General features: G+C 42.4%; 1 protein-coding gene and 1 non-coding gene across 2 annotated transcripts in view; one reads left to right on the top strand and one right to left on the bottom strand.

The window, feature by feature from the left end:
* LOC126108833 (uncharacterized) overlaps positions 1–18027 on the top strand; it is a 255944-nt gene extending 237917 nt beyond the window's left edge. The window contains exons 26-28 of the mRNA XM_049914197.1: positions 7663–7987; positions 14818–15238; positions 17462–18027. Coding sequence (XP_049770154.1) covers positions 7663–7987; positions 14818–15238; positions 17462–17470 — 755 coding nt within the window. The 3' untranslated portion in view covers positions 17471–18027. The remainder of the gene's footprint in view (positions 1–7662; positions 7988–14817; positions 15239–17461) is intronic.
* Positions 18028–22630: 4603 nt separating this feature from the next.
* Trnat-cgu (transfer RNA threonine (anticodon CGU)) lies at positions 22631–22704 on the bottom strand. The gene has a single exon. It is a non-coding gene; the product is annotated as a tRNA-Thr (tRNA).
* Between the last annotated feature and the right edge of the window lie 1685 nt (positions 22705–24389).

Below are 24389 nucleotides of genomic sequence, written 5' to 3'. Positions count from 1 at the left end.
CTGCTGTGCTGTCCATAAATCCGTAAGAGTACGACAGGGTGGAGATCTCTTCTGAACAGCACGTTGCAAGGCATCCCAGATATGCTCAATACTGTTGATGTCTGGGGAGTTTGGTGGCCAGCAGAAGTGCTTAAACTCAGAAGAGTGTTCATGGAGCCACTCTGTAACATTTCTGGACGTGTAGGGTGTCGCATTGTCCTGCTGGAATTGTCCGAGACCGTCGGAATGCACAATGGACACGAATGGATGCAGGTGATCAGACAGGACACTTGCGTATGCATTACCTGTTACGAGTTGTGTCTACACATATCAGAAATCCCATATCACTCCAACTGCACACGCCCCACACCATTACTGAGGCTCCACCAATTTGAGCAGCTCCCTACTGACATACAAGGTCCTGTAGTGGTTAATAAAAAAGAAAAAGAGGAGAAAAGAAAAGGTTAAAAATGTGGAAAGAAATCGTGAATAAAAAGGGGTTTTTATAATCGTTAATGACCGTGAAAAAGGGAAAGAATGAAATGCAAGTCGGACTTCGTATTACGGAAAAGTTATCGGACTTCGTGATTCGGAAAAGCTATAGTTGGGGTGGTCCTTGTGGCGTTTCTGAGCAAAAGTCAAACCAATTTCCACTACAAAAATTATTTGAAAGAGAACAGATAATAACAAAATGTGATTAACAGGGGGAAATGGCGTAGATAAGAGTTCATTCTTTACCATGTTAACATGTCTTCTCTCATGCGGTGTCCAGGTCTTGTTCTCCAAAAATTTCCCGTTTCATTTCTGCATGAAAAGTCGTAGCTGCTCCGAAATTTTGCAGTCGTCCAGGAATCACTAATTTATACAAATCAAAATCATCTTGACACTGAATGCAATTTATTTTACGAGGGCGGTTCAGAAAGTAACCTCCGATCGGTCACAGTGCGGGTTGTGGGGGGAGTAGCGACGCCATCTGTGCGTTCACGCACTCAACAGGTCAGTCGGCATCAAGCCGTGGTCGAGTGAACGTCGTACCTGAGCTAGTTTAGTTTTTGTGGCAGTTTGAAATGTGTGCTGCAATAGAAAACCCCGCCAAATGTGAAGTGCGTGCTGTCATAAGGTTTTTTACAGCCAAAGGATATTCTGCAGCAGCTATTCATCGTGAGCTTTGTGCCGTGTACGGACCGAGAGTTATGAGTGAAGGAGTTGTCCGTGAATGGGTCCGTTTTAAAGTGGACGAGAAAACGTTCATGATGAAGAGAGGAGTGGTAGACCATCATTGGTGACTGACGAACTCGTTCAGACAGTTGATGCAAAAGTTCGTGAAAATCGACGTTTCTCAATGTCGGAGTTGTCTACTGGTTTTCCACAGATTTCTAAGACTCTCTTGTACGAGATAGTGACAGCAAGATTGGGTTACCGTAAGTTCTGTGCACGATGGGTGCCCAAAATTCTTACCGACCACCACAAAACTCAAAGAATGGCCTCTGAATTAGACTTTCTGTCACGTTATGAGGACGAAGGAGAACCATTGTTAAACAGAATCGTGACCGGTGACGAAACCTGGATTAAGTACGTGAACCCTGAGACAAAAGAACAATCAAAGATGTGGGCACATTCAAATTCGCCTACCAAACCAAGAAAAGACTCGCAAGATTTTTCTGCCAGAAAACTGATGGCAACGGTGTTTTGGGATGCCAAAGGGGTGTTGTTGGTTGAATTCATGGAACGTGGTACGACCATTAATCAAGACGTGTACTGTGAAACAATAAAAAAGTTACGACGGGCTATACAGAACAAACGCCGTGGTATGCTGACTTCCGGTATCGTTTTTTTTGCACGATAACGCCCGTCCTCACTCTGCTCGCAGAACAACGGCCCTTCTTGAGTCCTTCAAGTGGGACGTTATCAACCATCCACCTTACAGTCCAGACCTGGCGCCAAGTGATTATCACCTCTTTATGCATTTGAAGAAATGGCTCGGGTCACAGCGGTTTGATGACGACGAAGAGCTCAAAGATGCGGTCACAGGCTGGCTCCAGGCACAAGCGGGTGATTTTTATGCAGAAGGAATTTCAAAGCTTGTGAAGAGATACGATAAGTGCCTCAATCGCTATGGAGACTATGTAGAAAAATAGTGCAAAGATGTAGTTGTAAGATGTATATATTAAAATATTTTTATTTAACTTGGTGTATTTTTTTAAATCAACCGGAGGTTACTTTCTGAACGGCCCTCGTACATTGCTACTTCCATCCTCCGAATTTCATACCAACTTCCACAATACGTCTGCACATCAATGAGTTTTTTCGTTTTAATCTGACCACGTCTAGCTAATAAGTAAGTTAAGCTTCCGCTCTCAAAGACGAAAGCGGGTAGAAAAACAAAGAGTTACAATTTTAGTATCTTCATTTTCTTATATATTTTCTCTGCCGTCGAGTGCTCATACAGCTGCGACAGTATAATTTATATCTGAGGGAACGAGTGTAGCGCGACGAAATTCAAAGTCCCGCTACAGTCCACAGATTCATGAGGTTGTCTCCATACCCGTTCTCATCCAACTGCTTGATTCAATTTGAAATAAGACTCGTCTGACCGGGTAACATGTTTCCAGTCATCAACAGTCCAATGTTGGTGGTGACAGGCCCACGTGAGGCGTAAAGCTCTGTGTCGTGCAGTCATCGAGGGTACGCGAGTCGGCCTTTGGCTCCGAAAGTCCGTATCAGTTATGTTTCATTGAATGGTTCACACATGCTGACACTTGCTGATGGCCCACCATTGAAATCTACAGCAATTTGCACAAGGGTTGCACTTCCGTCTCATTGAATGATTCTCTTGCGTCATTGTTTGTCCCATTGTTGCAGGATCTTTTTCTGGCAGCAGTGATGTCGGAGATTTGATGTTTTACTGTCTAACAACCCTATCACAACAAAGGTCAGCATTTAATAATGATTGTGGTGTTGCTCACGCTGCTAAATACTGCATTTTCGGGCAAAAAGAGTCATATTATGTGGCAGGTGTCATTAGAGCACAGTTAGTAAAGTCATTTCATGTAATAATGAAAAAACTAGGCACTCATATTTTTGTGTTTCCCACGCTGGTCTCGTCGTAAAATCATGGCTCAATCATTGAAAATCTAAGTGGTTATGATTCCAAGCTCAGATGCAAAGAGGCCTAGGTTTTATTCTGCTATATTCAAAAGTTTTGTAGATGCGCTTCACAAACCATTCTTGAAGATTACACTTTTCTTGGACAATGGTGATGTAAAAAACTAATCAGCACTCCAAAATTAAGTTACACTTCCTTTTAATTGCATTTATTGCAATATCACATAAACACGAAACATCACTTCACAATACAAAACATACTTCAAAACGTCTTCCTCACATTTTATAAGCCAACTACAATATGCATCTTTCCAACACGACGTCCAAGACTTGACCTTCTCACCGTCCAACTCTCTAACAAGTTAACAACCAACTAACAATCGCTTACGCGCCCAAAAATCAGAGTTACAAGTACGTCAAAGATCATAGTGATAAAAGAAAGAATACACATAAGAATAATATCATTGCAATATAAGCATATCGATGTATCACAAATGAAATCAAATCTGAATGTTGTCTTAGAAATATGTCAACTACTTTGCAGAAACACAGTAGAATAGTACTGGTATCGAGAGGTTCAGGTGAGGTGCCGTAATGGTTGCGTAATTCAAAAGTACCATTACAACTGGATTCCTAATATTCACAGTAAACTCGTGAAATGGTCATTAGTTGCCTCGAAGATGCTGTGTCCCATCGCTCGTGGCTGATTGTAACCACTTTCAAACTCACTTAAATCTTGATAACCTGCAATTGCAGCAGTAGTAATTGATCCAAAAACTGCACCAGACACTTGTTGTATTCTGCCTGTTTACATATCTCTGTACTTGAATTCAAATGCCTACACGAGTTTCTTTGGTGCTCCAGTTTGTAATGAAGTACTGTCCGGACGAAGCTTCATAAATATTCAATCAGATCTTGATAAGATTTCAAAGTGGTGAAGAGATTGGCAACTTGCTTTAAATGTTCAGCAATGTAAAATAGTGCACTTCACAAAACAAAACAAAAATGTGGTATCCTATGACTATAATATCAATGAGTCACTGTTGGAATTGGCCTACTCATACAAATACCACGTGTAACACTTTGTATGGATATGAAATGGAATGATCATATAGATTCAGTTGTGGGTAAAGCACGTGGTAGACTTTGGTTTGTTGGTAGAATACTGGGGAAGTGCAATCAGTCGTAAAGGAGGTGGCTTACAAATCACTCGTGCGGCCGCTTGTAGAATATTGCTCAAGTGTGTGGGACTCGTACCAGATAGGACTGAAGGAGGATATTAAATGTATACGGTGAAGTGCAGCACGAATGGTCACAGGTTTGTCAAATCCGTGGGAGAGATCACATGTACTGAAAATACTGAAATGGTACTCTCTTGAAGACAGACGTAAACTATCCCAGAAAGTCTATTAACAAAGTTTCAAGAACTGACTTTAAATGATTACTATAGGGATATACTACAACCCCTATGTATCGCACACACAGGGGTTGTGAGGATAAGATAAGAATAATTACTGCACGCGCAGAGGCATCGATACACTCATTCTTCCCGTGCTCCGTAAGTGAATGAAATGGGAAGAAACCCCAATAACTGGTACTGTGGGACCTCTCAATGGTTTTCAGAGTATAGATGTCGATGTAGATGAAGTAATTTTAAGAGATATGATGACTAGAGGCTTCCAAAGCTTCCCGACTTCACCCCCATCGAAGAAGTGAACACTCGGCTGTAGTGTGTGAGGAATAAAAACAACCTTGAGGCCACCTCCACAGGAAAACAATAATATTTGATAAACACGTTCCCCCTTTTTCGTTCTGTTATTACTACCTATTCAGTGTCAATGGCCCGGCAATAGTAGCCAGATAAATGTCTCTGCATTTCTGCAGAATAAACTTGTGAACATTATTTTTTACAAGCAAATGTAACACTGGTCTCCAGCAGTGTTCAGGCAACCGGGGACAGTAGAAGATCCAGAACAAGACCACACCATAGAGGTCGAAACTTGGACAGTGTAAACCTCGGTTAACAGGAGAGCTAGCTAAAAGTGAACAAACGTCGGCAAACGAGAATTGGACAAGTGATCTGCATTTGGTAAGATTTGTATCGCATTCACTAGTATTTGCTCCTGTTCCACTTCTCTTCGATCTTTTAGCAAACTGCCAAAGGAGGTTTGTACCCTCTCCACTTCAGGACCAGCACTACAAGAACTACTGTCTTCTGTATCGTACACATCTGTTGTCGACACGAGTTGCACGAGTGATCCGAAGAGAATATAATGTTGCTAATTGAGGAATATACCTATTGTAGGTGTTTCTGAGTTCCAAAAGCTCAGTATTCAGAAGTCAAAAGAAAAGAAGTGCAAGTGCTAAAAAATTGCCAAAGCACTCAAAGGTCCAGGTAGGAACGTAACAAGATAATAAATTCATTAGATCCTTATACTGGAATGAAGAGTGAATAAGTTCGGTATTGCTTTTTACTAGAAAGCAAAAGCACAGTAAATGTCCTTGGAAGTAAGCAAGTGTCAATATGTATCTAGTATGCTGGTTAAAATTAAAATTATACTAAAGACCTGAACATTCCCATTGCTTATGCTCATGGTATTTGTAATTATGTGGCTGATGTGTTAATGTTATGTTAGTGGTCTTTGATGACAAATAAAAATTATATACTTGGGCTCGTGCTATCTGCCTTGTAACTTACCCTCTGCATTGCACCTCGTACTGGTTTGCAGAGTATAATGTAGATGTAAATAACAGATTTTATCAAGGGGTCTTTGTGACAGTGTAACAATACGAGTCAAGATAGATTTAACGGACCTTGAATAGCAAATTTGCCTCTATTGGTTACGGTAGAGAAATCGCTCTTTCGGTCCTGTCTGTATATTTATATATAATAGTGCACGAATAAAGGCTGGACGAGTGTAAAGCTATCGTTAAAAATGCACGCCATGCGATTTGTTGCTATTTGGTCGGTCATAATAATAACAACATGCATTTGAATACAATTAAAATATAACAGCGATACCTGTTTAGTGTTATTGGAAATAATATGTGGTAAATTAATGAGTAAGGTAGCCGATCCTATAAGAAGAGGTAAAATTGAGCATATTGAGGTGTTTTGCTTTATGTCGACAAAGCCGATGATACGGCGTCATTTTTTCGTTTACTCATAGAAATAAACAAGTAAAGAAGTGCTAATTGTGCATGGTGAAAAAATATAGGGGCAAGTTTTAAATAACTATGGTATACAATCAGAGTAACAAAAGGACATTTAGTTACACGAAATCGCTGATAGCGAAGTGTGGTCATTAAATTGAGTACACCTATAGGGCAGTCAATTCTGAGATAAATCTATACGCATCTCACGAGGGATGCGGTATTGAGACAGTTTTTTTTATTATTATTATTATATCGCAGAGAGCTGGCTTCAATTTATGAAAAGGAGAAAAATGTTAACTTTTACGCGAACACTTAATAATAGCAGACTGGAGAGAAAAGTGTGTAATTGTCTTACGCCTAACAGAGATTCGTGGAGGGCGGTAGCTAAACTAGAAGAGTCAGTTACAAAATACTGTACCATTATCATTGACTGTTGGTGTCGAACAACCAAAACTGTTCATCAAAGGGTTTCGATGGAACTTGGGAGTTAGGGTTCAGGCACTCGCATATACTCCACATCAGGGTGTGGATGAGTGGTGAATGCGAAATAAAACTGTGAACAAAGTTACGTTAAATAAAACAGAAGAAACAAGACAGTTTGGGCGTATCTGTTGTTATTCCATAAACTGTAACATTTCTTATCGTTGTACGAAGCCTTTATAGACGATCTTTATGACAATTTGCTTCGAAGGGATCTCATTACGAGTTAAGTTTTGGGGACCTGGTCAAGAGGGGGTAGTTCGTAGATCCTAACTACTGAAGCTATTCTGGAATCAGGTGCTACCGTGACCGTTGTCTGTTGTCAGTGACTTAAGGTTACCATATCTCGTACTCTAGGATCGACGCGCCTTTCCACTCGGTATAACGGTGCCTCACGGCAACAATGACAATGCCGACGACGAAGGAACATACGGTAGAACAGGTCACATGTATGTTTCAGATTCCATTAATTACATTTTATTAGCATTGTCTTCCGTACGTACTTGAATAAAACCTGTTAGTATTTTGCGTGCGTCACTGCAGACATCAAATACTATCTGATATATAGTAGCTATTGAAATGAGAAACAATCACGAATGTAAATTTCACTTGAAAAATGCATGCCACAAAGCTGCATTGTATTCATTTATTATTACTACCAGTGTCCATCATAAACCACCATCTGGAATAAAAGAATAAACAGTACTTCTCACACGTCATACAAACTGAGACAGGGAACCACATTTACTGATTATTTATTACATTTGTGCACATATAACATAACAGAAATTCAAAAAATGGAGCTGAGACCCATTCGACAGTAACTGATAACGAGAAAATATTTTGTCAACCTGTAAGCTTTTATGTTCAGTGACGGTGAGTGTCACGGTGCATGCTTGTACTTCCTGCTCACCAAACGATTACTGTGTTCGCCGGTTGCAGACCCGAAATATGAGGCCATGTTCGAGAATGGCAAATTCCGACGTCACGGGCGCACAAAGTGGTCGCCTTGGAGGTGTCTGGGGGCGGCGACCTCCCCCGCACTGCCCTCGGGCACCGGTGCCGTCTACCGCCCACACTACGCGCACCGGAACGACCGCCAGCAGCCGGTAACACCCCAGTTGCGGGACGCCCCCGTCGCGTTACTCTTCGGGCCCGCACAACTCTGGGAAGCAGCTACTGCCGAGAGCGGGGGCGGAGACTTCGGCATCGGAGACGGAGCCGTATCGGCTCACGCCTACCTGCGAAATGCGCGGTACGAGCAGAGGTCAGTATCTCGTAAGGTGACACAGCCTCAGATGTCGCCTCGTATTTGTATTAATCTACGAGTGATTAAAATTCTTTATCCCCCATCTGTCCAAAAAGTTTTGAGACTGGATTGATAAAACAAAATGCTTCACGTGTCATACACAGTATTCTTCCACTTGAACATGCAAGGAATATTCGTACTACTGCACGAAACTGTCAGAAAAGCCCATCTGTGGGATGTCGTTCAACGCGCGCATTACATTAGCTCGAATGTAACTCGGTAGATGGAAAAATCTGCTCTCCGAGTGGCAGCAGGAGAAAACACACTTATAGAGGTTAAGGAAATTTGCGAGCTTTCAGATCCAGTAGCTTTTTCTTCTGGCAGAAGTTTTGAAGGGGACGGAAGTGGGATGAAGTAAAAGGACTGGCGAGGCTCAGGAAATGGTCAGAGTACGGAAAAGTCACACAGAACACCGGGACGGGGGAGATTTACCGGCGACGAGAAGGATAACTGACTGTCGGAGACTCTACCGGACGGGATAAGAAATCCTCGGTGGTTAGATGGGCGAGGTAGGGTTATAAGAAAGACTGAGATAATGACAAAACATTGTGCAGGAGTTAATAAGAATGGAAAGCTAAGTGCAATGTATGTAGTAAAGCTGACAGGTGGGAATTATAGGCAGGTCACAAAGTAAAAGGTACAGAAAACTAAAAGGGAGTGAAGACAGGAATAGTTACTAAGAAGAATTGCCGAGACTGAAGAAATTAACATAAATTAACACCAGATTGGAGGCAAGAAGTGGGGACACGTTGTAATGCCAATTCCCACCTGGACAATTCTGCGAAGCTGGCGTCTGGGGGCACGTGTGGTGAAGCGGGCGCCGAGGTTTAGACTCTCGTGTTGTAGAGCGTGCTCTGCTACGAGATATTGTTATTGCCAGTATACACCCTCTGACTGTGTCCGTTCGTCAAAACTGATAACTCGGTGGTGGTCGAGCCGATACAAAAGGCCGCACAATGTTAACCTGTCAGCTGGTGCGTGACGTGGCCCTCAGTACGACAGTGCGCGTCTTGCCAGTTACAGGACTCGTATATCGTATAGGTGGTGGGACAGCCTCACAGGGATAGGAGCCATAAGGTAGGGGGATGGGTGCAGAAAGAGCATAGGGTCTGATTTTGGTATTGCAGAGATTGGATTGGGGGGGGGGGGGGGGGGGGGCAGGCAATGGTAAGTGTGTGTAGGTGTGGTGGGCAAAAGGCCAGTAAAATGGGCCTCATATCCGAGCACAATTTTAGGAAGTCATAGCCTTGTTGAAACAGCTGATTAGTGTTGATGAAACAGCTGAATAATACATTGAAGACCTTGATAACATTAGTCATAAATCTCTGTGTTGTATCTTCCACCTCTAAGTTCCCAGGTTTTCAAATCTCGTCTGGTGCAGTCCCCAACAATCAGTCTTTCCTTCTCATCACCTGACCTGGGGAACTTTCCCAAACTCTCCCTATTTCCTAAAACTCACCAGTCCTTTTTCTTTGGCCGTCTTCATTCCCTTTCAACCCTCCTACTAGAAGAACGAGCCACAGCCTCTGAAAGATTGCAAATTTCTTTAATCTGTATATGTGTGAGTGAGTGTTCTCCTGCCGCTACTTGCTGAGTAGTTTTTTTTTGTTGGTTGTTCCCCCCCTCCCCCCCCCCCCCAATGATACATTGTTTTGAAAGTTGGTTACTTTGTTAAAGTGTTGACCCTTCATGTGAATTTCAGTGCTTTAATAACACTGGGTCTTGTCACAGATAATGAGATAATGATTTTTTTAAATTCTTTTTTATTGCCCCCCCCCCCCCCCCCACCCACCTTACTTTGTTAAAGTGTTGACCCTTCATGTGAATTTCAGTGCTTTAATAACACTGGGTCTTGTCACAGATAATGATTTTTTTAAATTCTTTTTTATTGCCCCCCCCCCCCCCCCCGCACTCCCCCTACATTTTGCATTTTTATCAATTTCTGGGGCATCGACACACAGTTGTTTTTGTTCTGAAGTGAAGGTGTGTGAGACAAACTTTACACATCCTTTTCTCTTCTTCCAAAGCTTCTGGAGAATTTCTAGAACACTCCAGTTAGAGAGGTCGCTTCATTTCGATGCGACACAACAGTGTGGACACACTACAGCCACAGTTACTTTACTTAACACTGCGTGCTCACATCCGTTGTTTACGACCGGTAGTTCGAGCTGCCACTTTAATTACTGCATCGGCATCACTTATATGCCCGGAATAAAATTAGTCTCTGAACTTTTTTGACGGTCGACGTACGTTAATCCCCAGTACCTCGTGGCACGGCTGAATAGACTGAAGGCTCCTCGACTTCCTTTCAAAGCAGGCAAGTTATTAAAGAAACATCCAGTGGAAAGCTGTTATACACCGCAATAGGCAACCGAAGAAAGTGACATATGACGATCCTCACTATCACATTTCTGTGGAAAATTAGATTGATGGACTGACAGTCCAATAGCAGCACTGCTCAAGTTTTTATAGTTGTGAGAGGGGAGCAGCATTTGTACATAGATATATCTCTGGTGCCTGAAGGCATCTTGAGAGAATTATTGAGTTACAAATATTGGTAAATTTATCTGGACGTGTCATCTTCAAAGGTAGAGAACTCATTGAAGCATTCTGTGGTTGTTTTAATATTTCAAGTATTTTTGTAAAGATGGTCTGTAGAATTTTAAGGCTAGTAGAATCGTGGAATAATTTAACTGAAACCTTCTAAAGTGCACGGATGTAAATCAGAAGAAACAAACGCTTCAGTTGCCTGGGCGGTACCTTTTTAAAGAGCACAGTCGATTGCCTTCCCCGCCCTTTTGTAATGTGAGCCCGCACTTTGTCTCGAATGGTGGTGCTGTCGACACAGTGTTAAATTCTAATCTTCCTCCTTCTTCTTCCCATTAGATCCAAAAGAAGGCAAAGCTGGGGCATATTATTCCTAATTGATAACTCAAATGTGTTGAGATAGAAGCTGATGATCTCAAAGATAAAGCAGATACATGTGAGATGTCAGAGCTTCACCAGCTACAACCCTTTTTAAATTTCTACTGGTCAGTAAAAAAGTCTATCTTGCTTATGGGTGAAAATCCTAGAATGAAAATGTGGATATAGCTAAATATATATTAATATAATTATGTGACAGGATGTAGTTGTTACTAGTTGTGACAGATCTTTATAATACAGGGTATTCAAACATTGTTGGGAGTCTTAATGTCAATATAAAGACATTTGCACATGTAGTAAATAGCACGAGGGCTAGTCGAACCAGTCACTGTGTTATAAATAGGGAAAGGAAAGTTTTGCATTGACAATAATTGCAAAATTGGGTACTGTACTGACATATCAGAAAATCTGCAGTTTTTATGAAAATCGCAAAATGTGGCATTATGCCTGTTCCAGCGTAAAAGTCTCATAAATATAAGTGCAGCGAGTTAATAATATTCGTAATGATAGTTATTAAATGTCAAAATTGGATTTTTAGTTTTTCTCAAGGCTGAGAAAAATGATTTCTTGCATAAAGACTTCTGGCTCTAAACATCAAACAAAAATATTGTAGTTCCAACAAATTCCATTCTGACAACAGTTTTACCTGTCACTGTCACATATCCTAGCAGTTTTGTACAACAAATTGTACTGCAGTTTTCAGGGATCTTTTATTCATTGCTTCAATTACACCACATGTTTTTGTAACACACAACTGTGAATTCAGTATCCACCAAATAGGGCTTCACAACCACGTAAATCGGGATGGTATCTGTCAGTTTACTTCTGTAGGTCACCCGCAGCAAGAGATAAGTGATGTCACACAAACCCCACAGTCATCATTTACACTAGACATAAGAATTTAAATCGTTCTCCACGAGCAGTACGATCGACAAATGTACGGCTTTCGGGTCTGGTGCCGGATCGACTTTCGTATATCCCGGAATATGTCCTAGAGGCGACTGCTCGACACTGGCAGCTGGTGGCCACGTGTTACAGCTGTCGAGCAACAACTGCTACTGGGACAGTGTGTACGGAGATCTTATTTAAAATCGGCGCAGGCACGATCGAGTCGCTCGCAGAGGGACGAGTGTAGGGTGTCCGGAGCCCCCTACCGGGAGCTGAGCTCTGGCCTTCTGGGTGACCGGTGCCGGCAATAACTGTCGCTGCAGTCGAGAGTCGACTAGGTGAATCCTCGGGTTTGTTGCCGAGTAACTGTAGTCGGAAATTCTTATTTCCTTGTATATCTAATGGCAGCAAGTGCAAGGCTCCAGGCTGCACTTAATTGGAATCCCAAGTCCCTATTTATTAGGTTACCTGCTGAAAGTTTGTCGCCTCCTTTATCAAATTCTCCCAGTGAGAGAAAACTGAGGATACAATCTTTGTCTGCTCATACATCGTGTTGTGCCCTGTACTGAGAAAGTGCTCTGCTATTGCGGACTTATGGGGTGACGCAGATGTGTATGACGGTGGACCTCGTCACACTGCTCTCGCACTGTATGTCGCATCCGGTCACTGTATATCTCATTCCACACACTCTAGGAATCTCGTACGTGCCTCGTTTTTTGATGCCGAGATAATCCTTGCAGAAGCTAATAAATTCCTCAGTTTTGCCGAGGGGAAAAAAGACGTACGTGATTAACGTGTCTTTTGAGAAATCGGGAAGTATCACCAAAGTAAGGCGAAATGGCTGAGATAGTGGGTCCTCTGTTTCTTCATTTCAGTCACTCATCTGGATTTGTTTTATTGAAATGTGTAATAAATTTTTCTTTCAGGATAGCCATCGCGTAAGAAAACTGTCGTAAGGTGTCGGAGCTCACACGACAGTCTGTCAGTGTCGGACGTGATGCGTGCCCTGTGAATCGGTGCGCACGGTACAGACAATTTCTATCCTGTGAGTAGGAGATACACACTGTGCCCCAGTGTTCTGTCTACTTTCCCTTGTACTGAAAACCTGAAACACCTGTGAAGGGTGACATGTGCCATCCTTCTCCACCTTCAACTCAATTCTAAACTGAATAGTCAGATTTACCAAATTTAAATGTTAAAGAAATGCTGGTAACTTTTCAGTTCCATGAGGACACACCAAACACACATTATGTGCACAGACCAAAAGCACGAAGATTTTAAAGAAGCCGACTGTCTTGCTTCGTCTTCAGAATTTTCTGTGTAACAGGAAGAGGAGGAAGAGAAGGGCATTAGTGTTAAATGTCCCATCGACAATGAGCTCATTAGAGATGGAGCACGAGGTTGGAGTTGAGAAGGATGGAGAAGGAAATCGACCGTGCCCTTTCAGAGGAACCGTTCCGGCATTTGCCTTAAGAGATTTAGGGAAATCTTGGAAAACCTAAATCTGGATGGCTGGAAACAGGTTTGAACTGTCGTCCTCCCGAATGTGAGTCCAGTGCACTAACCACTGCGCTACCTCACTCGGTCATTGTCTGTAATAGTTGACCACCACCGGAGACAGGAGTTTCCCCGTGGTGACCCCATCTACTTGTTCTCAAAGTACTTTTGTTAAATCTGCAATAGCAGAGCATTACCTCAGTACCAGGCACAGAATGATGTTCGAGAAGGCAAAGATTATGTACTCATTTTTGTATTGCTTGGGCAGTGTGATCAAGCAGACAATACACTGTTGCACAATAGGTAACCTAATAGGGATTCAAGATTCCAATTAAGAATGGTGCCCCTATAGTGTGCTGGCTGTTGTTGTTGTTGTTGTTGTTGTTGTTGTATCCCCTCGGCACCTGTCGGGCGACATCCCTCCACGCATCATGATGCTACCAGCAGTCTACCATACAGGCACGGCTACTCGGCAATGGATACATCAAACAGAACGATGTAGCTCGGACCCTAGTTGGGCCTACAGACACATTATCATCCTGTGACTACGAGCAGCTCGAAAGTGCGAGCGTGACTTTCAAACGAGGCCTCCGTAACGAACTATTGCAATGCGGGCACTGGCAGTTGCTGCATGCCAGCCGTAACAAACAACCACCACCTGCCACGATTGTTCAAGGTCGTAAAACTTCTTCAGCAGTGTGACAAGAACAATGTTCAATGTAGAGGCCTCTCTCTTTTGGCTTGTAGGTAGCTTATGCTATATTATAAATTGCAGTGTAGTATTGTGGGTATTAAAGTAGGAAAGGGAGTTTCGTAAAGATGAAATATTATTAACTTAATTTTATTTTATAATATGTGATATAAAAGAGAAAGCGGGGACTTTTCCGATATTTAGTGTTGGTTTCAAACCTTGGTACTTTTACATTAATCTGTTGTGTAAGGTCCAAATAACAGTAATTTAGTTATAGACATTTTGTTAATTTTTGACATTTTCGTTCTCTTACTGATGTGAAACTAGGCTCATTCGACATTCCTAAGTATGATCTTCCATATTGGATTGTAAGGCAAGTAGTTTATGAATGATTTCATTAATTAGTTCTTAAACATTCAGTGTTGTCCACAACTATGTATTAAGTAAAGGGAGCTGTCTAAATATTCACCATCCCATGCTGCATTTTATTTACAAAGTCAGAACCTTTGGTGATGAATTCACACATTTATATCTGTTGCAGTAGTCAATGTAAGTAGTTCATATCAGGCATTGCTAAAAGCTGTTAACAGAAACAGAGAAATTTGAGTTTATCCTTTTCTCCTGATGCTGAATTCAAATCTAGATCAAACTTTTCTGGTCTACATTTTCCATTTACATTCTGAACCACTGAAGTGTAATATCTTATTATAACATGCTGAATTAATTATTTATGTACCCTTGACTGAACTGTTGTGTCCATCTCTATGCGCTTGTCTTGGCATTTCAGGTCTATTCAAACTTCTGATGGGAACGACAGTGCTTCATTTGAAGAAAGTAATCGCCGAGATGTGGCACCTGATGATGTGGTTGTGGAGCAAGAGAAGCCAACACCCTTCATCAGTTGTAGTGTTCCGACACGAGGAATTGTCTCACCAGAGGACAATTCCATCTGCAGTGCAGACGATACGAGCACTACGGACAATAATGTATCTGTCTTCACCTGCAGTTCGTGCCTACAGAGTTTTTCGTCAAAATACAGCCTCGTAATGCACGTGTTCCTCCACGTCGACGGTGTGGAACCGCCATCGCACGTCTGTAGATACTGTGGAGATGTGTTTCTCACTCGTCGTGGCCTGAATAAGCATTTGAGGACGAAAGACGGTGACGAGACTGTGAGTGCACACACGTTTTCTGACACTAGAAAAAAGGTATGTAGCTCTAGTGATATGTGCAAAGATGTATTCACTTCGAAAGATCACACACGCGTTCGTTTCAGTGCAGTCACAGATGACGAGTCACACGACACCGATTGTATATCGCAGAGACACCGTTGTCGGTCCGATGACTGCTCTCTTTGTCAAAAGAAATCTAAATCAGTTTCTACATCACGTGCACCTACAAAGCGATACAAATGTAACGTATGTAGCCAATCCTTCGCTTTTGCGTGTTACCTCGAGAAACGTGGTATCATGGACTCTGGGGAGAAGCCACACAAATGTGAAGTTTGTGGAAAATTGTTTGCTAGAGTTTACGATCTTAAGGTCCATTTATTAGTTCATTCTGGGTTGAAGTCACTGAAGTGTGACGTTTGTGATAAGTTGTTTGCTACAGTCGAGGAACTCAAATCCCATTCAGTACAGCACTGTGGGCTAGAATCGCACAGATGTGAGATCTGTGGCAAATCGTTCACCTCACTCGTTTCTCTCAAATCCCACGTCGTAGTGCATTCTGTGGTTAAGTCTCACAAATGTGACGACTGTGGCAAACTGTTCGCCAGAGTCGGTAAGTTCGAACTCCACCTGTCGGTGCATTCCGGGTCGAAGTCGCTCACGTGCAGTGTGTGTAGTAAAGTATTTAAGAGTTCTCTTCATCTCGAGAGGCACATGCGAGTGCACTCTTCACTGGACGTGTAACTTTACATACTAAAAGGTGTCGATAGTTGTTTGGTTTACAATAAATTTTTCCATTTGTTCGTTGTTGGAATACCTTTACAATATTTGTAATATTCTGTGTGTGTGTGTGTGTGAATCTACCTGTCATTTCAATAATAAATATATTTAGTTCTTTCAGTAGTTATTGAAACTCCCCCTGTGACTCCCGCAGAGTATTAGTTTGAAATGTCTGTTGACGTACGCACAAAGACAGACTGTAGTACAGCCCACTTTCACCAGACGGTGTCGCCACTCGCCACTAGTGGCGCACTGCTGCGGCACTCGTTACGGCTCACACGGTGGGCACGGAAGCAGCCGAGTGCGGGCGCTGCCGGACGGTGTACTTCTCCCGAGTTACTGCTCGAAACAGCCTCGAGAGGTCGGTAGCTGCGTGTCGCAAAATGGCACAGAGTCGCAGGTCCCTATTTCGTCGGGTATCGGAGTTCGGAGATGACGGGGACCGTGCCGAAAAACGGAAGAGTACTAGGCGTCCGGCAACTTTGCACAAACCGAGGCCCGGCTCTTCGGTGAACCCGATAGAGGAGCACGGGCGGATCGCGTCAGTTTGACAAAGTAGAGAAGGCGACAGGTCTTTCACGGGAACCCGTTCCCACCGTCATCCCTGAGATTTGAAGATGGAGTAGGTGTGTGCACAGTGGGTGCTCCACTCCGGCAACATTGCACAGAAACGGAAGCGCGTGTAGATATGTCGACAGTCGGTGCGACAGTACGGCACGAGTCCTGTGGAGTTCTTCGAGCGTCCGGTCACCGTCGACGAGTCACAGTTTTTCTTCGAGACTCCGGAAGAGAAAAGCCCGCCTGTGGAGTGGTAGCGAACCGGGAACACTCGTCCCGAAAAGTCGCGCGTGGGACTGTTCGCACAGAAACGAGTGGTGACTGTATTCTGGTATCGGGAAGGGAGACTGCAGGTGGATCGGCTCCCTCCCAGTACGGCCCTGCACTGTGACTGGCACTGCAGTTTACGGCACCGACGCCTCCGACAGTGCCGACACGGTAAAGGGGCTCCGACCCGACACTGCGTGGACACGTGCCGGTCGCTAGACCGTCGCCACTGTGCGTAAGCTGAGGGTTACTGTGGTGCCGCATACTCCGTATGTGCCAGACCCGGTTCCTAGAAACTTTGCCCTATTCGGTGCGACGAAAGGGGTCGCACCGAATAAGGAGTTCACCACCGGTGACGAACTTCGTGCAGTTGTCCGCCGGTGGTGCCGGGATTCGTCTGAAGAATTGTTTGCTACGCAATTGAGGAACCTGCCAGAACGGAGGCAAAAGTGTATAGACAGTGGTGGGGAATACCTGTAATATAATCTGTATTTGTTTTGTCAGTAAATGATTCGTGTGAACGCAAACAGTTGTAGTGTCAATCAGTTTTGGATGCATCGAGTACACGTTTTTATTATGAAGCTTTAATTTTATTTGCATTGCTTTGTGTGCAATAATAAGAAGATAATAGAATAATGGTAATTGTGAATATTTCAGCTCGTCTAATCATCTAGGAGAGGGATGTGTTTGTACAGGGGGTGAGTTACACCGAAGCATTTACTAAGTCAAGAAAAACAACTACCGCCCAAAATAAGTCCCGGGAATTTCTCCTCCTGCCCTCACTAAATAAAATATTTTTGTTTTGTTCCATAAATTACATAAATAACTGTATATTAACTCACAGCAAAGCTCTTCAGCTTTGAATATTGTCTGGTCAAATAATGTGTTTGTTTGTATTATATAAATTTTGTAATTAGTTTAAGTTTGCTCAGTAATGTTTGATGAGTTGATTTGTAGATATGGAGATACTTTATTTAAATTCATATGTATTCAGTGCTGCATGTGTCGCAGATACAGTGAAACAAGTTGAATGATACTTAAACGTATACTGAAGAAACTGTGTTAAGTTTATGTTCTTAAGTATGTTACATTCATTGTAATCTTTAAAGATGTTGAAGATATTTTTGAAACTATTACCTTCTTGTTAATACTCGTGTTAAGCTGTAAATGTTACCTGTGAAATATAGTATGTACTTATGTGTCAGCTGTTTCATTTCCCAAAATGTGACTGACTTAAGTGATAATTTTCTAATGGGTAAATTTATTTATACATATTTATAAATGCTGTGGGCATTACACGAGGGAAATAAGGATTCGACCACACGAAGTCACACTTATAAAAGCAGTAAAGTTCGGACATCTCGTGGCCCAGCTGTCCTCAACCTCGTTTGAAATACGTACACAAATATTGGGGGAGCATTTTCGCAAAGTGTGACACGAATTCCACGCGAGTTATATGAAATTAAGGAAGTCAAACATTTACATTTTTGTTCCCATGAATTGGAGTATGTCATATGTATCTTAAGTACCTACTCTATAGTTGAGCAGGTATGTTCCTGACATCTGTATTACCATATACAAAACAGTCAAGGATTTCAGTAATGTACAGTTAATGTAATGAAGAATAGGAAAATGATCTGACATATCATATGTTAGTGAAATTTAATTGCACTTTCCAAACACTCCTCGATCGTTGGAGATAATGTTATACAATTACTGTGACAATTGACAAATGCTGTGAGAATAACACAATCTTCTGCATATTTTTAGTTTTACATTACATTACAATTCTATTGAAAAATTCATTTACTACCAAGGAAATCTTTTGTATTGCTGCATTACAAAAATGAAATACAAAATAAAGTAAATGCAACGTTGATACAAAAACTTAGGTTCTTAACGGTGCACTAATTCAACTTAATTGTTCAAACTGGATTTTGTAGCACAGGAAGACGATGACTACATATGAATTACTTCAAGTGGTTGAACTCTGAGAGGTTCTCACTTTATAAGTATCCACATCTGCTTGGTGCAATGCGTGGAGAATTTTGGTCTACACAGGTATTTTACATTGCTTTGTATCTGTTTATCATTGTCGCATATCCTCTCAAGGTATGACAGGATGACGTCATCAGCTGTTTGTTGCAAGTTGGAGTAATGCCATCACTTTTCCAATAATATTTAAACAAAATTATCTAATTTTTTTCTTTCTGGTGGCTTGTGGTGCAACAGTGGTGTCAGTAGCCCCTCCAGCTACATCCATCAGATTGCTTCTTCGTGCAGCACATTTCTTGATTGCGGAATTATTTTTTTAAGATGAGACTTATTTTGCTTAATGTACAGAGAATTACTTTCTACCTGCACAAATTCAGGTGTAATGTTATATTCGTGTAGTGTTGATATTTTCTACATCTAATGCAACACGTTTGACATGATCTATTCCAGCTCAGAAAGCATTTTGCTAGGCGCCCTTTTAATATGAGAAATGGTAATAGATTTTCCCTGTCATTTCAGTTTCCTCAGGAAACGAGAGTTGGATACAGGTTACAAAGGCCTTTGAAGTACGAAGGAACTTCACTTAGATAGCCTGAGCAACAGCTACCAGCAATAAGACATTAATCTTCAGTTCTTATCTAGTTTACCTTTTGATGTGTAGAGGTCCTTCCTTAGTCTTAGAAAATTGTTGAGACACTTACAGGATTGCACAACTATTGCAGAACTGGCTGTGTCTTATAATACTGGTTTTGTCAGAACCTGCAAACTGAAGCAAGATTACAAAAGTGTGTTAACTGTCCAAGTCTCTCTGCTCAGTCTGTAACTGAACACTCATTCATCAGAAAGCTGTAGTTGTTCAGCGGGATACGGTTTCGATAAATGTTCACACGAGACAAATGCTTTTGACCGACAATAAACACGTGTGGTACATTCAATTTTATTCCTCTCTGTGGTGCCTTCTGCGGTATATTTAAAACTTTGCTATCTTTGCTATGGCACTATGTTTCTTGTCTGAAGAATTGTTTTCAGACTGATCGACTATTAATTAATCAGTTTGACCGTGCTCAGTTTCGTATAACGAGAGCATAAACCGCATCAAATTCTTACAGCATATTAGTGAAATTCAGTTTAATAACAGCTACTGACAATGGGTTTCGTTATTACTAACGAGAGAATTTCTGTTCAGTGAATATTGTTTCATGTTGCGCAGAGTTAAGCGTAGTGATATATTTCTTTAGTTAGGGTTCATTCGACAAATGAATTTTATTCACTTTAGTCATTGAGAGACTCTGTGTCTAAAGATATAAACCACTTGAAATACACTGATGGAAAAAAAGGACCAAAACACCACGAAGTTGTGCAATGTAAACAAAAGTGGGTAGACGTGTATCTACATCTGTAAGATGATGCCTGTTCACATTTTGAGCAAGTTGCATAACAGTGCCACTATGAGGATGCAAATCAGGTTTACTTTAAATACACACTGTAACAGTCTCGAGCATCAGTTACCTTCGAGACCGGACTCGGTGAGTCGACGTTCGTCGAGAATGTCCGTAAGGTGACAAAGGTGTCACTGTCGGCACCTCACTGACTCTGTCGAGTTCACGTAATAGGGCAGCCCGATGTACCTTCTTCGATATTGCGGGAAGACTCGGCAGGAACGTAGCCACTTTACACGATTGCCGGTAGTGGTTGTCACGGGAACGTACAGTCTCGAGAATACAAGGCTCGGGACGGCTACGAGGTACGAACGTAGTGTTCGGCACTAGCTCTGGTGCGTCGTATTGCATCCGCAGTAACAATTTGAGCAGCAGTCGACACCACAGTGTCTCGGTGAACTGTTACAAACTGCTTACTTCGAGGACAGCTGCGAGCCGGGCGCCTTACGGCGTGCATTCCAGTGACCCCAAACCGCTGCCATTTGCGACTTCAGTGGTTTCTAGCGAGAGCTCGCTGGAGGGCACGGTGGAGGTGTATTGTGCTTTGTCATTAAAGTTGGTTACGCCTCAGTGCCAGTGACGGCCACGTTTTGGTTACGACGAAGCCAGTGAGGGCTTGCAACCGACCTGTCTGCATGATACATACACTAGACCTTTAACTGGAGTTGTGGTCTGGGGTGTGCTTTTGCAGGAGCATTCTTATCACTATTTCGTGCACACCGACTGCAAATTTGTCTGTCAGTCTGGTGATTAGACCTGTTGTGCTGCCAACCACAAACGACATTCCGTGGGGTGTTTTCCGACAGGATAATGCTTGCCCACATACCGCCGTCGTAACCCGACACGCTCTACAGAGTGTCGATATGTTGCCGCGGCCTGCTCGATTGCCAGATTTGTCTCCACTCGTGCACGTACGGGACACGATCTGATAACAACTCCGGCGTCATCCACGACCGGCATTAACCGTCCCTGTATCGACCGAGAGAGAGCGACAGGCACGGAACTGCATCCCACTGACTGATACGTGGTGCCAGTAAAACATGATGCGTGCACATTGGCGTGTATGCATTCAACATTGTGGCAGTTGTACCAATTATTAATGTACAAGCTTTCCACATTTGCAGTGGCTTATCTCGTGATTTCATTTATCTGTGATCTTGCCGTGTTAATCATTAAAGACACTACATAGACAAATGTACTTCTGAAATGTCATTACTCTACATTAATTTGTGTGTGTGTGTGTTGCAATTTTTTTCCCGTCAGTGTAGTTTTCTTGAGGAGGTACTGTGTCTAACTTTAATGGCAGCATTAGGGGTATGTCTCAACGAACCCACAGGGACGGTCTGAGCCCGGGAGGAGTGGTATTCCAACACAGTTAAAATGTACCCCAAGGACGTATAAGTAAGTTATTTCCACAGTGATAGAACAATACGCGCAGGGAAAGTTCTTTTCCATTAGAGTTGGATAATATGATGTGACCTTACAAAAGAGGTCTTGTAAACCAAACTAAACTAAACTAAACTGGAGTGAGGAAGAAAATGCTAAGGCCATGAACACATTTAAAGATAACATGTCTGTTAGAAGGGTTCTGTTGTATATAGGATGAATTATTTCGCTATATTTTACAGATTAATAAAAGTACTGTGCTCGATATGAACTTATTATTAATTGCACGAAAGCACCACCAAGTTGTTATCGTCCCAAGCATACATTCCTGCGAGATTTCCCTGCAAATGTAGAATGTAGGTGAGGAGGAGGAATATATGTAAACACAGCTCTGTATCAACAGACGAAGTTAACTATTTTCTACAAAAAATCCCAGTGTCATCAAGTGAGCATTGAGCTGCCAGTATGAGATAAACGACAGCTATTTATTATAACTGAGGAAGCAGCAGCAGCATTTTTTGAAGTAGCAGCTGTCTTTCAAATAAAATGGGTCTCACTTAGCCACTGTGAGCACGAATAGGATTAAGCAATTGCTAATAGAGAGTTGTCCAACACACTAAGTTTCTATGGTGAGCTGCTTTCGTGTTATTACCTCGATTGTTTTCACGCTCGTGAGGGCTCTCCGTATCGATGATATCTGCGGAACATACTCGTAACTCATAAATGGGAAATGTGTTCCTTTTGTATATGTCCAAACATAATGATTTCCTCCAACATAACCGTGAGTTTTGAAGCTGCATCCAGAGATTGTAAATTAATGCATCATATTCATAACTTTCCCTTTCTTTGCGTTTATTTTCGAGTACTATAAACTATCAAATTTTTTGCACTGTTGTACACAAAGACGACAAAAGTCATGGTATACCTCCTAATATTGTTAATTAATTGAAACCCTCAGCTGCCGACAGGTGTATGATATACCTCGATGTGGACAGCTGAAAATGTGCGCCCCGACCGGGACTCGAACCCGGGATCTCCTGCTTACGTGGCAGACGCTCTATCCACCTGAGCCACCGAGGAAACTGATGAAGAGCGCAGCTGTACGGTCATCAATGGTATCTGCTCTTTCGAGAACAGTTACTATCTTAATATATCCTAATATTGTGTCGGATCACGATTTGCACAGCGCAGTGCAGCAGCTCGACACGGCACGGACTCGACAAGTCGTCAGAAGTCCCCTGCAGAAATACTGAGCCCTGCTGCTCCTCTAGCCATCTGTAATTGTGAAAGTGTTGCCGGCGCAGAATTTTGTGCACAAACTGACCTCTCGATTATGTCCCGTAAATGTTCGACGGGATTCGTGTCGTACGATCTGGCTGGCAAAACCGTTCACTCGAATTGCAGCCTGGCAATGTGTAAGATTTTCATGTGTAAAAATTGTGGTCACATGATATTGTCATCATTGTTTGGGAACGTGAAGTTCACGGACGGCTGCAAATGGTCGCTAAATAACCAAATATAACCATTTCCAGTCACTGACCAATCCAGCTGGACCAGTGGACCCTGTCCGTTCCGTGTAAACACAGCCCACACCACCCCAGGTTGCACAGTGCCTTGTTACCAGCTTGGGTCTGTGGCTTCACGGGGTCTGCACCACACTCAGTCCCCACCGTCAGCTCTTACCGTCTGAAATCGGGACTCGTCTGACCGGGCCAGGTTTTCCGATCGTCCGGGGTCCGACCGATACGGTCACGAGCCGGGAGAAGCTCTGTAGGCAGTGTTGTGCCGTTAGCAGAGGCATTCGCATCGGTCGTCTGGTGCCGTATCCCGTCAATGCCTAGCTTTGCGGCACGGAATATTGAATTCGCTAATGATTTCAAAACTGGAACATCCCGAGTGTCTTGCTCCGACTGCCGGAGTCTGTTAATTCCTGTTTTATGGTCATAGTCGTGTCTTTTCAAATGAATTGTATGAGTAGAAATGACAGCTTGACCAATGCACTGTCTTTTTGTACCTGTTGTACACAATACTGATGTAGCGTTGCAGCTATTCCGCGACTGCAGATTTTTGCAATAAGTTTGTTACGTTATGGCAAGCTTTTTTGGGAGCCTGCAGTATAGCAGCGTTTGGTGGAGGCCGGCACGTTGGCTGCCGTATGCATCGTAGCCCCACCTGTCGCTAAAGCGGACTGTGAGAATGCTCACTGTGGCACGAACTAAAATCACTTATTCACCTCACCTAAAAAACTAAATAACTACATTAAATATTAACTGTTTTATTCCAAATTTGGTTCACGACATTTTGTTATTCAGGCGAGCGTTGTGTCAAAATTTGATACCTGTAACAGTTACAGAGATATAAAAAAATCTATTAAAAAAAGTACTTAACCGACACTTAAAAGTATAAATTCAGATAGTAATAATAACAGTTTGTATTTCTTATGTTATTTGGAAACAGTAATAGCACTCTTAGTGTGCTGATTTATTTTATAAAGATTTTCAATTCTAAACGTTTCATAATTTTTCATTCATTATGGAGATAACAGTTTAAAAGTTAATATTTATATTTTGCGTAAAGGTGAGAGTAAATGAGAGCAAATGTGATTGTATATGTGGGACATACGTCAAATTTCAATTCTATATCGCATTACACTTTACATAACTAGCAAGTGTTACACCACCCGTATGTCATGAAAAAACTACGAATCCCCCTAACTGGTGGATGACGTATGTCTACGAGCATTTGCTTTTGTAATAAGGCAGCCA

Source organism: Schistocerca cancellata, chromosome 11, assembly GCF_023864275.1.
Source record: "Schistocerca cancellata isolate TAMUIC-IGC-003103 chromosome 11, iqSchCanc2.1, whole genome shotgun sequence".
In the NCBI taxonomy this organism is placed as follows: domain Eukaryota; kingdom Metazoa; phylum Arthropoda; class Insecta; order Orthoptera; family Acrididae; genus Schistocerca; species Schistocerca cancellata.
This window is presented reverse-complemented; position numbering and strand designations above follow the sequence as displayed.